The sequence below is a fragment of the Trichechus manatus genome, unplaced genomic scaffold (genome assembly GCF_000243295.1).
Source record: "Trichechus manatus latirostris isolate Lorelei unplaced genomic scaffold, TriManLat1.0 scaffold00024, whole genome shotgun sequence".
Lineage (NCBI taxonomy): Eukaryota > Metazoa > Chordata > Mammalia > Sirenia > Trichechidae > Trichechus > Trichechus manatus.
In genome coordinates, this window is record NW_004443960.1 from 4,371,288 (window position 1) to 4,384,702 (window position 13,415).

The 13,415-nt window shown below is 55.0% G+C and overlaps 1 protein-coding gene across 1 annotated transcript in view; it reads left to right on the plus strand.

Moving 5' to 3' along the window:
• MGRN1 (mahogunin ring finger 1) overlaps positions 1-13,415 on the plus strand; it is a 65,509-nt gene that overhangs the window by 44,816 nt on the left and 7,278 nt on the right. Inside the window, exons 9-14 of the mRNA XM_012554638.2 lie at positions 1,149-1,217; positions 4,870-5,029; positions 7,762-7,871; positions 9,915-9,980; positions 11,598-11,824; positions 13,268-13,391. Coding sequence (XP_012410092.1) covers positions 1,149-1,217; positions 4,870-5,029; positions 7,762-7,871; positions 9,915-9,980; positions 11,598-11,824; positions 13,268-13,391 — 756 coding nt within the window. The remainder of the gene's footprint in view (positions 1-1,148; positions 1,218-4,869; positions 5,030-7,761; positions 7,872-9,914; positions 9,981-11,597; positions 11,825-13,267; positions 13,392-13,415) is intronic.

Consider the following 13,415-nt stretch of genomic DNA (forward strand, 5'->3'; position numbering starts at 1 on the left):
GGAACGAGGGAAACGGATATGGAAAACCGTACCCTCCTTATCCTCACAATTTGCTGAAAAATCCTCCGTCTTGGGTTAACACTTGGATTGACTTCATCACCACTGGAGAGGAAAGATGGAATATTCTGGAACAACTGGGAGCTGTACACCAGCCACGTGGCCCAGATGCCCACGTTTCTTTGGGGCTGGTAATTCTGTGGTCCTACACGTGAGGAGGTCCCCACAGAAGGACTGGGAATCTAGGATGGGGGTTCCCTAAACGGAGCTGAGCTAGATTTTGAGACTGATTGAATGTGGGCGTGCCTGGGGTGTGTGTCTCAGGGACTGGGAATCTAGGATGGGGGTTCCCTAACTGGAGCTGAGCTAGATTTTGAGACTGGCTGGACGTGGGTGCGCCTGGGGTGTGTGTCTCAGGGCCGTGGTTTGTGGTTTTCCTCGTGTGTGGCTGCTTAGGTGAGCCTCCGTGTTTCAGAACACAGCCCCGGAGAGGTGTTTGTTAGTTTTCTAAAGGTGAGTAGAGAGAGCCCCAGCGGGCCCAGCAGAGGGCCCGAGGCGCAGACCCTCAGAGCCGCCTCTCTGGGGAGGTGCGTGGCAGCACACGGCTCCCCACAAGGTGCTCGTGGTCTCTGGGCCCCTGGGGAGCGGCTTTCAGGGAGTGGGAGCTCCAGGCGCTCACACCATTTTGAAAATGGTCTGGGAGTAAAGGGCAGGGTGACACCGTTTGTAGAAAGTGGGTTCCGTGTCTTTGAGACGAGAGACGTTTTCACGTTTTGTGGAAGGAGCGTCTATAAAGTAGTAGCGGCTCAGGCTACTGTCCGGTGCCTGAGAGGTTTCAGCTTCCGGCCTCAACTCTGTTCACTCTGAGGGACTGGTGGTGGATGGGGGAGAGCAGTTTGTCTCCAGGGAATGGGGGCAGTGAGGTGGACATAGGGTTTGGGTGCCAGGCCCCCGCGGAGCTTGGCTCAGGCTGTCTGTGGTGGGCAGACCTCCTGGGGCCCCAGCCCCACGTCCCATGATGCTGGCTGGGCTGGGCAGGTAGCAGGTATCTCTGCAGCCTCACTTGGCACTGGGCCGGCTTCCTGGGGTGGGGCTTTGCCAGGTGGGAGCAGAGCCCGAGGGAGTACCCAGCATGCCTGTCTGCCCTCCAGGTGGACCGGGTCAGCTACCTGCTGCAGGAGATTTACGGCATCGAGAACAAGAACACCCGGGAGACAAAGGTATGTCCTGGAAGCTGTCCCCACAGCCCAGTCCCGCTTTCACGGGAGCCGACTCGTTCTGTATGATCTGACCAGGGCCCTGGGCTGATGGAGGGCGGCCTCCCTGCCCTGCCTTCACCCAGGGGGCCTGGGCTGATGGAGGTCAGCCTCCCCGCCCTGCCATCACCCAGGGGGCCTGGGCTGCTCCTAGTCTCCGCCCTTTTCCTTCTTAATTTTTTTTTAAAATAATTTTTTTTTTCTTGAAAATATACACAGCAGAACATACACCAATTCAATGATTTCTGCACGTACAATTTAGTGATATTGATTGTATTTTCGAGGTGTGCAGCCATTCTCAGCAGATTTCCAAATTATTCCTCTACAATGAACATAAACTCACCTAACCTTTCGAGTCTTGACTTTTTTTAAGGTAACGGATTATAGAATATTTTGCCCTTTTTTTAAACAAATTCACTGGCTTGTTATGTCTGTCTTAGGGGCAGGGAGAAACGCAGGAGGGCTCCATCTGCTCTGGGCTGAGCCTCCTTTGAGGTCTTTGCTCACAGTCCACGGTTGAGCCAACGCTGTCCCCTACTGGCTGCCCAGGCTAGTACCCTACACACACTCCTTCTCTCTCTAGTGGAGTGATGCAAATTCTAGATGTTGTAGAAGCAGTGGTGGTTGAGAAAATAAGTTGTGACCGAATTAAGTTCAAGTCCTGGCCTAGTAGGGCCAGGAGGGAGTAGCAGAGAGAGAAGTTGACAGCTGTCTGCCTTTTTAAATTGTCTTTGAAGGCACACTGGCATGTATAAAACTGCCACCTGTTTCATAAAATCTCTTCGGAAGCCTCACATCCCAGCTTTACTCAGGACAGCTGGAACCAGCTAGAACTAGTTTGGCCAGGCCTTAGCCCTTTAGGAGTTAGCCTCAGATAAAGTATCCCTGCTCACTTCAGATGTTCTAGAACAGGGGTTGGCAGACTTTCTGTAAAGGGCCAGATAGTAAATATTTTTAGCTTTGCAGGCCATACAGTCTATGTCACATCTGCTTCATACTGTCAGTGTAACACAAAAGCAGCTACGGACAATATGTAACTTAATTGATGTGACTGTGTACTGATAAAACTTTATTTACAAAAACAAATGGAGGGCCAGAATTCTTGACTCCTATTTTAGAGCTGCCATTACCTAACGAAAAAATTTCAGACGTGTTAAAACTTGGTTGATATTTTGAACAAAATCAGTGGGTACCCTCTGATGAAGGTGAAGATGTGTTCTTTAGTGCCACAGCTTTTCCACATTTTGTCTTTGGTTCTGAAGAATAGAGAGAGGCCTTTGTTTTCTTGATCAGGTGCGTGTATGTGTGTGTTGGGGAGGAGCAAAGATTCCCCTCCCTGCCATGTAGCAGGCATGAGCTGAATTTGAGCCTGGTGTCCATCGAGTGTTGCTCTTGGCTGAACATCTCTGGAACCTTGTCTTAAGTCACAGCCTGTTGCACTTGAGTTGGTCAAAATTCAAGCTTGCATTGGCCAAACCAGAGTCTGAGGGGCCCTGGGGCCCTAGGATGTTACTGGACCACTTAAAAGTGTTCCTGGTCCCATGCTTTCAGGGGACATCTAGGTCAATTGGCATAACAAAGTCTATTAAGAAAATGTTCTCTATCCTACTTTGGTGAGTGGTGTCTGGGGTCTTAAAAGCTAGCAAGTGGCCATCTAAGATGCATCAATTGGTCCCAGCCCACCTGGAATAAAGGAAAATGAAGAACCCCAAAGTCACAAGGAAAGTATTAGCCCAAGAGACAGAAAGGGCCACGTAAACCAGAGACTGCATCATCCTGAGACCAGAAGAACTAGATGGTGCCTGGCTACCACCAATGACTGCCCTGACGGGGAACACAACAGAGAGTCCCTGATGGAGCAGGAGAAAAGTGGGATGCGGAAATCTAATTCTAGTAAAAAGACCAGACTTAATGGTCTGACTGAGACTGGAGGAACCCCAGAAAGCATGGCCCCTGGACTCTCTGTCAACCCAGAACTAAAACCATTCCTAAGGCCAACTCTTCAGACAAAGCTTAGACTGGACTATGGGACATAAAATGATACTCGTGAAGAGTGTGCTTCCTAGCTGAAGTAGATACATGAGACTAAATGGGCAGCTTCTGTCCAGACGCGAGTTGAGAAGGCAGAAAGGGACAGGAGCTGGTTGAATGGAAGCAGAAATCAGGTGGAAAGGAGGAGTGTGCTGTCATAGTATAGGGAAAGCAACTAGTGTCACATAACAATGTGTGTATAAATTTTTTTTATTGTACTTTAGAGGAAGGTTTACAGAACAAATAAGTTTCTCATTGAACAGTACACATATCGTTTTATGACATTGGTTAACAACTTCACGACATATCAACACTCTCCTTCTTGACCTTGGAGGACCTTTTTTTTTTTTTTTTTTTTTTTGGTGAAAATATACATAGCCAAACTTACACCATTTCAAAAGTTTCTACATGTACAATTCAGTGACATCGATTACATTCTTCCAGTTGTGCTGCTGTTCTCACTATCTTTTTCCAAATTATTCCATCACCATTATCTTCAACTCACTGGCCCCTAGGCTTCCCATCAAACCTTTTGAGTTGCTGTTGTCAATTTGATCTCATGTAGATAATTCTTTTTTTTTTTTTGGTACATTAGATGAAGGTTTGCAGAACAAATAGTTTGATTAAGCAGTTAGTACACATACTGCCCTATGACAATGGTTAACAACCCCATGACATGTCAACACTGTCCCTTCTCATCCTGGGGTTCCCTGTCACCAGCTTTTCTGTCCCCTCCTGCCTTCTAGTCATTGTCCCTGGGCTGCTTTGCCTCATTAGTCCTGTTTTGTTTTATGAGGCTGTCCAGTCCCCGGCTGAATGGTGAACTTCGGGAGTGACTTCACCTCTGAGCTAAAAGGGTGTCCGGGGGCCATACTCATGGTTTCTCCAGTCTGTCAGGCCAGTAAATCTGGTCTTTTTTTTTGTCAGGTAGAATTGTGTGTATAATCTTTTATATGAGGGACTAACTTGAATTGCAAACTTTCACTTAAAATACAACAATAAAATTAAAAAAGCGTTCCTGGTCCCGTTAGTCTGGGTGATACTGGGTTAAAGCAGTGCAGTGCGTTTCTTTCCTGAAGACTTCTCAGGCGCGTATGAGGCCATGGCTTTGAATCCTCCAGGAGGCGATGGTTAACAGTGACAGGAGTGGAGTGACAGCGCAGGTGCCTAAGTAAGCACATTGTGTGTGACAGCCAAGTGTGCAGCACGCCACGCCATTCTAGAGGGGGAGATGGAGGTGAGAGAGGCAGTGGGTCACCCCACATCACACAGGAAGTGAGCGGCAGGCTGGGATACGGTCCCTGGACTGGTCGCACCCCAGGTCCCGTGCTTTCCACCCAGCGCTGTGCTGCGTTTCCCTCCTACCTGTGTGGGGAGCTGTCTGCACCCTTGTCGGGTGAGGGTAGCCTGTGCGTTGCCCCCAGGCGGCAGCGACCTCTTCACCGGAGCCCACACGGAGGACAGACAGGACCTGCTGGGACAGTGTGGGGCCCCTCCTTGGCTCCAGCCTCTTTGCCCCCCACCTGCCCTGGCTCCCCGGCCTCTGGCCCTCGGGATGCCGACCCACAGGCCCTTGTCCCTGCAGCCCGCAGATGACGAGAACAGCGACAACAGCAACGAGTGCGTAGTGTGCCTGTCGGACCTGCGAGACACGCTCATCCTGCCCTGCCGCCACCTCTGCCTTTGCAACTCCTGTGCCGACACCCTGCGCTACCAGGCCAACAATTGTCCCATCTGCCGGCTGCGTGAGTGCCTCCGCGGGTCCCTCAAAACCACGCCTCCGCTCGTGGGGGTGGGATGTGGGCGGGCCCCTCAAAACCACGCCTCCGCTCACTGGGATGCGGGCGGGCCCCTCAAAACCACGCCTCCGCTCGTGGGGGTGGGATGCAGGCGGGCCCCTCAGCCCCGCCTCTGCTTGGGGGCGGTGCGGGCAGGTGGCAGCTTCTAGAAGGAGAGTAGGTCTTGCCACACCAGAGCTGTGCTGGACCAGAGGGCAGTCCTGGGGGGCTGCAGTTTGTTTATTGGCTAAAAAATTCAGTTCATGATGAACTGACACATAGTAATTAACAGCAGAAAACTGATAGCCGTTCCAGTAGCACGTGCTGCGATTCAGATCTCAGAATCTGAGTCCAGGAACGGCGGACTTGTTAGAAATAATGGCCACAAGAGAATGCTTTGGGGACAGACGTCATCCATGAAATTCAGGCGGGACAAAAATTGATCAGTGAATCAAGTTTTTGTTTTAAAGTTTACATGGAATTGAATTTATTTATATATGTACTTTTGCATTTATTTTTGTCGTTGATAATATACACAGCAGAGCATACACCAATTCAGCAATTTCTACATGTACAATTCAGTGACATTGATTACGTTCTTCAAGTTGTACAACCATTCTCACCCTCCGTTTCTGAATCCCACCCCCCCGCCCCATTAACTCACTGCCCCCCAAGGTTCCTGTTTAATCTCTTGGATTGCTGGTGTCAGTTTGATCCCATATAGCTAGTTCTTAAAAGAGCATAATGCTCAAGGTATTCTTTACAGTTAGGCTAAACTGTTGTCTGGTTTAAAGAAGACCTTAGGGGATATTTTTGGTTTAAGGTTTAAATATTATCTCGGGGCAGTAGTTTCAGTGGTTCATCCAGCTTCCATGGCTTCCAGAAAGTCTAGATTCTATGAGAATTTGAAATTCTGTTCTGCAGAAATTAATTTATTTTGACAAGAATTATTGTAAACATGAAAGCAGAAAAACCTGCTGGTATAGAATTGATCTGAGAATTCCGTTTGCTTTATGGAATCCTCCAGAAATTGTCTCAGTGAAGTCATCAAGTTGGGCAGAACTCTGAATACAGTAATTGTCTTCAAATACAGGGGGTCAAACATTCTCAAGGTAGAAAATCCACTGGGTCAAATGAGAATCAGGCTGGTGCCCTTGTGGCCCTGGGCCTGTTGCCTCCTGAGCCCTCCGAGTAGGCTCTGCACCTGTCGCGGGCAGTGCTGGGGGGCTGCCTGCGGCAGCTGCAGGACACTTGTTTCATCTTGGAAACAAGCATGAGTAGGTAAATGATTGCTTTAAAAACAAAGGAATGCCTTCTGCTGTTCTGAAGCCTCGGGGGAGGGTCCCCATCACCAGGGAGCTTGTTGAAAATACTGATGATGCTTCACGCGAGCTTCTGAGCCGGGTGTGGACCTGTACAGGGACGGGGAAGTGCCCAACAGTCTTCCCCGAGCTGTCGAGCCTGCCCCAGCACTGTTCGGGGGCTCAGAAAGGCACTTGCCCGAGGTCGCGTAGTTCAGCAGGGGCAGGTTTTGAACTGGGGTCAGCCCCAGAACCCATGCTCTTGACCCCACGGACTGGCAGCAACGGCACCAGCTTGTCACGTGTTGTCCCTCCCCTTCCCAATGACAGCAGATGGGCTGTGGGAAGGGTGCCTTTGTGTGTGTGCCTGTGTGTATGCATATGCTTATGCGTGTGTGTACACGTGTTTGTGTGTGTGCATATGCTTGTGAATGGATGTTACGCGTGTAAGCTTGTGTATGCCCGTGTGAACGTGCACGTGTGCACGGTGGTGGTTCTTCAGGGGCTCCGGGCAGGCTGAGCGTGTGGATGTGGAGTCTGAGGCAGTGTCATCTAGGGGCTTCCAGAGCTCAGGAGGAAGGCCCAGCTGAGGCGGGACAGGCAGGGCTGGAAGGGGAGGCTGCAGGTGGGTGTGTGCCGGGCCCTGGAGGACAGCAGGCGGGGCACCCCAGAGCTGGATGGACTTTGAGCGGAGAGCAGGATAGTGTGGGGGCTGGCTGAGTTCCTCGGTTAGCTCCCCTGTATTCTACTCGGGTGCAAGGAGACAGGCAAGGGGCAAGGTGTCAGGAAGTGGAGGATCAGGGACTCAGGCCAGGGTGTGTGTGGTGAAGGGTTTCTGTGCCTGGGGAGCAGACGGTCACCTCATGGTCACAGTCACCCTTCTCGTGCAGGACTGCACCATCCTCACAGTCGTTGCTCTGTTTGAGCCCGTTGTTGCAGCCGCTGTGTCGGTCCATCTTGTTGAGGGTCTTCCTCTTTTTCACTGACATTCTGCTCTACCAAGCATGAGGTCCTTCTCCGGAGACTGGTCCCTCCTGATAACATGTCCAAAGTGTGCTCTCTTTGAAGGAGCATTCTGGCTGTCCTTCTGCCAGGACAGATTTGTTCGCGTTCTGTGGTTTTGGATAAACGTGGGGTCATGTGTGCACCTTGCTGCCTCTCCTAAGGAGCTCCCCCCAGGCCTTCCCTGGCCAGCACCGGAGTGGCTGTGTCCCTGTGCTGGGCCATCTCGTTAAGACTTTGTTTGCCTCTGATTTGGAAAGATGGCCTGTCCCAGGAACTTTGCTGCAGGGTGGGAAGGGGTAGGTTGGGTGGTTGGCATCCCCAGAACCTGGAGGGCCTCAGCAGGGCTGGAACGGTTGCCACATACTTGACATGAGCCCCTCCCTTTTGCCACAGCTTTCCGGGCCCTTCTACAGATCCGGGCTGTGCGGAAGAAGCCAGGGGCTCTGTCCCCCGTCTCCTTCAGCCCTGTCCTGGCCCAGAGCGTGGATCATGATGAGCACTCTGTAAGTGCCCTTCCTCCTGCCTGTGTGCTGGTGGGGGCGGGGAGAGCTCTGGAGGGGTCCCACGGGGCCGGGCATGGGGTAAGCAGTGGAGTGTGGCCAGGAAGGAGGCCGGCCCTGGCCTGGCCTTCGGGGCAGCACCAGACAGCACCTGTCAGGCCACTTTGTCCTCATGTCCAGTGGGCAGGTGTGTCCCCCAGGGGTGGCTGAGGGGCCTTAGACGGGCCCACCTATGCACATGGTGGTCCTGCCACCAGGAGGCTGCGGTGGCTGATGATCCCCCTGTCACAAGAAGGAGTGGATGTCAGCCCTGTGTTGCCCAGCGTCCCTCCCCACGCCAAACATGCTGGGGGCTCGTTGGTTCATGACTGAGAAATGCCGTTTTCCCCGTGACAAGCTCTCCTCCAGTGGGCAGCTGGGACACTTCTCTCTCACGCACACCCTGCCCACCCCCCGAGCCGTGGCGGACCACAGGGTGCTCAGAAAATGTCCCCCAGACTTGGTCCACAGACACCTTGACTGTACACCTTGCGTCAGGCAAACCGGGGAGTTAAAATCTGGGTTCCAGAACCTAAAGAGAGAGATGGGCAGAGATGCAGAGAGACACGGAGAGAGACACTCACAGAGATACACAGAGACATACAGAGACACAGAGATGAGAGTAGAAAGGGAGAGACTGAGAGGTGGACAGACAAGACGGACAAGGAGAGGAGATGGAGAGAGACAGAGATACAGCAGCAGAGCAAGACAGAGACAGAATCTGAGTGAGAGATACCGAGACAGACAGACACAGAGACAGATGGGGCCGGCTGCGGGGGGAGAGATGGGTGGGTTGGCAGACGGGGTGTGGGCTGGGGAGTGAGCGAGGAGCTTCTGGAGGACAGTGCCAAGGGCAGAGTGGCCCTGGGTCTGTCCCCACTGGTGTTGTGCCTGGTCAGTGGGTAAGTCTGTCCATCCATCTTCCCGGTGCTCAGATGGGGTGGTTTGGACCAAGGGATTAAGGTGCTCCCAATCCTCTGGGTAGGTGAACCCTAGGACTGTGACTGCTCCCCAGCCCCTCCCCAGAATCCTTTGCTCAGGCTCAGGAGCTGGAGACACCACTGTCAGCGGATGAGGCATGTTCACCCCGTGTGCCTCTGGATCGGGGCCACGTTGAAATCCCCATATTCCCTTCAGGCCTGGATGCCTGACTTCTCTCAATACCTGCAGTTGTAGGCTCGCAGCTGGAGCCAAGGTGCAGTGGCCCTCGGGGTGGGGGGCCCACGCCCCCAGGCCCACCCCCGGCTTCCCCAGGAGCGGTGGGCGCGAGGGCCATCAGCTCCTAAAAGCAGGCCCTTCACCCGTGTCACGTGGGCTCTGGCCTGCACACGTGTGCTCTCCGGCAGCACGGGAACGCCACCTGGGTGGGATTGGCCCATGAAGGAGGAGACGTGGGAGTTACAAGGGTGGCTGCAGTGCTGGCGGTCCCCTCCCGGTCTCTGCCCTGGTGGTCGAACGTCCGTTTCCTCCTGAGCTCTGGGGCCGGCAGCCAGGTGCTCGTTCCCGCCTGTCCTGAGAGTGAGTGAGGAGACCCTCCCCGCAGCCCAGGGCCCAGTCCCAGCCTTCGAGTTCTGCCAGAGGGCAATTTCACAGAGCACCATGAAGAGCTCAGTGAGTCCAGGGACATCATCGTGTGTGGGGCCGCTTTGGGGCTGACGTCTCCCCCAGCTGTCTTGGGGAGTTGGGTGCTGTGATAGGTTTATGAGGTCAAGCTGAGCCCAGTCGTGATGCCCGTTGTTGCAGAGGCACCTTGACTGGTGGCCTCAGTGTCTTTTCGGGCACCCAGCCTGTCTTCCACCCACTTCTGGCTCAGACCGTGGGTGGTGGGTGTTGGGCTCCCTGGGAGCTAGTTAGCAACACAGCCCTGGCCTCACCTGACCTGCGTCAGAACCTGCGTTTGACGAGGTCTGTGCGGTCTGAGTGTGCCTGCGTCGGGGGCCCCGTCCGCCGCGCTCATGCCAAGTGGCGTGGCAGTCGTTGTAAAACGTGTGATTTTTATCTCGACAGTGCCCCTTTAAAAAATCAAAGTCGCACCCTGCCTCACTGGCCAGCAAGAAACCCAAAAGGGAAACAGTAAGTGCTCTTGGTCCCTACGGCTCCGTTTTTTGCCCCGTGCCCTCATTTTTACAAACGACTAAGGACGGGAAGTCATGTTCGCCCCACGCTAACGTGTTCGGTTCATTTAACCTGTCAAATCCGCTCTCCCCAGTCCTGGCGCCCCCGCCCCGGAAGGGAGTTTTGTGGAACAAGCAAAGCTCGCTCAAGGTCTGTAGCCAAAAGGCAGCGCTGTCCCGCCGGCCTCGGCGCCGCCCCTTCCCGCCGGCTTTGCTTCCGCCTCTGGTCCCCTCGAATGGCCTCGTTTCCCTTTTTTTTCTTGCTGGCAGTGGAATGAATGTCGACGGTGGAACTAAAGTTGCTGCTGTTTTTGCAAACGACGCCTCACGCATGCTGTGTGCACTCCCGCGCTCTGCCCGACGACTTTGGTTTTCCCTGCATCTCAGGGAGCAGGCCCAGGGGCCAGGAAGCCTGGGGCCTCCCAGGGGCTCACCTGCCCACACCCCACTGGCCCAGGCAGGCCTGACTCAGCCTGTATTTATATTTTTTCCCTTTCTGGAGGGGCGAGGGGGTCCAGAGTAATTATTCACCTTTCAATTGACGGGCTAGATGAAGGCCTGATAACGCAGGAAGCCCAGCCGACTTGTGGCGGGGAGTGGCTGGCTGAGGCAGGAAGTGCTGGCCCCTGTGCCGGGTCCTTGGCTGCTCTGCCGCCTCCTGGTCAGGCGGCCAGAGCATCGTGGAGGAGGCTCTGGAAACATGGTGCCTCTGCCCTGTCTAGAGAGCGTGGAGGTGGGCGCTGCGCCCGACACCTTCCCCAGTGCTGGGTCTTCCCTCCTCCTTCGCTCAGCCTTGTTGATACGATCCGCTCCCAACGAAGCAATGGGTGAAAACAGTGCTTCTTAACCAGAGGTGTCCACTGGACCCTCCTGGAGTGGCCGTCACCCCTACAGATGCCGCCCTGGCCCACGAAGTGACTTGGGAGCCAGGCTGGACGCCTGTGCTGGTGCAGCCCCGGGGGCCAGGCTCGCCCTGGCCTGGGACCCAGCACCCCTACTGGCCTCTCCTTGGCATGGCTTTGCTCTTCACCTGCTCCTGGTCCCCCTCGCTGTCACTAACCCCTCTCTCACTGTCCCCTCCCTGCAAGGCAGGAACGAGCCAGGGAGGGGCCGGCCAAGGCGAGATAGGGTGGCTCCAGCCCAATGCCCATCTTGCCCTCTATCCTGGGCACCGATGTGGGGCATGTGGGCACCTGGGTGCCATCAGCATGAGTGCCTCCCTTCCCCACGACTTGTGGTTGGGAGTGCCAGGAGCAACCCGGTCCCACCTGTGTCCTCCTCTCAGGATGGGGCAGGGGCTGGCTGGCTTCCCACCTCGGCCGGCTGGAGCTTGTGCCTTTTATCCAAGTTCGGGGCCCACCGCTACCGGCTCAGGGGCCCCAGGCCGGGGAGTCCTTACAGAGCAGCTCAGGAGTGGGGGATTTACGTCCCCAGAAGGTGGCGCAGACAGATTTCCGGAACAGAGGGTTTGGGGAGCAGACCGTGCCTGGGGCTGGGAGCCCAGTGTCTGGGGCTCTGGGTCCCCGGGCAGGGAGCCTGACCAGCCAGCCCTCCTCACCCACCCTTGTCCCCACAGAGTCCTGACAGCGTCCCACCAGGCTACGAGCCCATCTCCCTGCTCGAGGCACTCAATGGCCTGCGGGCCGTCTCCCCTGCCATCCCCTCAGCGCCCCTCTATGAGGAGATCACCTACTCGGGGGGCTCAGACGCCCTGTCCCAGGCCAGCTGCCCGCTTGCTGGGATCAATCCGATCACAGACAGCAGCCATCAGGAGGGCAAGCCACGGAACAGGTCTCCTGACAGGTGAGTCTTCTCCGCCTGGCCCTCACCTGGGTAAGGTGTGTGGGAAGCCACACCCCTGCTCTTCATGGGCCCAGGGAGGGAGGGGAAGTGGGGAGTGTATATGAAGTTTAAATCAGGCTTGTGTGTGGCTTTAAATATTTGTTCCCTTCAGTGATTCACCAGAAGGATTTATGAGATGCGCTGGCGGCTCATACACACAGCTAAGGTTTCCTAGGATGAGGCCCCAGAGGCTCAGTGGTAGAGTTCTCGCCTTCCGTGCAGGAGACCCCTGTTCAGTTCCTGGCCAGTGCACCTCACACGCAGCTGCCACCTGTCTCAGTGGAGTCTTGCGTGCTGCTATGATGCTGAACAGGTTTCGGCGGAGCTTCCAGTCTCAAAGGCCTGGTGATCTCCTTCCAGCCAGTGAGAATGCTGTGGAGCACAACAGTCCGATCTGTAACTGGTCCCAGGGATGGCTCAGGAGCAGGCAGCGTTTCATTCTGTTGTGTGTGGGTCACTGTGAGCCTAGGGCTGACTTGGACAGCAGTTAACAAGGACGGCGGCTTATTATGGCCGAGCACACAGAACAGAAGCAGTGGTGCCTGGTGGAGTGCAGAGGAGTTCCACCCAGGCCACACTGCGGGGACCGCGTGGAATGTCTCCGCCTGGGGAAGGCTGTCTGAGTCTCAGGATCCGAGGACTTTACGAGAAGCACATCCCTCTCTGCAGCCAGCCATGGCAACCATCACACAGGGCCCCGTCACAGAGCCGGGGGCCCATCATCAACCTTGATGCTTGCACAGAGCACGTGGACAGGCCAGCACAGCACAGTCCATTGCTCCAGGCGGTTGTAACAGACTCCTCCATCTTAAACACACAGAACCCAAGGGCCACGTTCCTGGTGGTTGGCCAGGGACCCGTCACGGTTCCCTTGGAGACGCACGGGGAGAGAGGAGGCTGGTTTAACTCATTTCTCACACGTGTGTTAGTTTTTTAAATAGAAAAGTGTCAAGAAGACACATTCTGTAACACACACCCAGGCCCCTCTGTGATTCACACACGAGAGCAAACAATCCAAAGGTACGGAAGAGGTAGGAGGCTTCCTCTGACACTCCTCACCCCGACCCTCTTACCCCAAGGATATACCGTCGGTGATTTCTTTTCTTATTTTGGAAAAAAAAAATTTTAGACTTGTGCCAGCACACACATCGACGGGGCCTTTTTGTCAGTGTGGGTCTGTTTGACCGTCCCCTGACTGCTGGACATCCGGGCTAGCTCGTCGGGGCCCATACACACGCCTCCCCAGTGAGTGTCTTCTCTGTAGATCCTGGCAGGTGTGTGCGAGGCCACGGCGGTGGAGCCTTGGCACAGGAGCTGCTGGCCCCAGTGTTGTCGTCAGAGGGCTTGATGCTGCTTGTCCAGTTGTCCTCCGCGCCCACCCTCACTCTCTGTCTGTGTCCCTAGTACCCTGCGGTCCCCATCGTCCCCCATCCGCGAAGAGGACGAAGAGAAGCTCTCAGAGGACTCGGACGCCCCTCCCCCGCTGAGTGGCCGGGACCTGGCTCTGCGGAAAAGCAGCTCCCCTGAGGTGAGGCCCTGCCGGCTCCCTGCC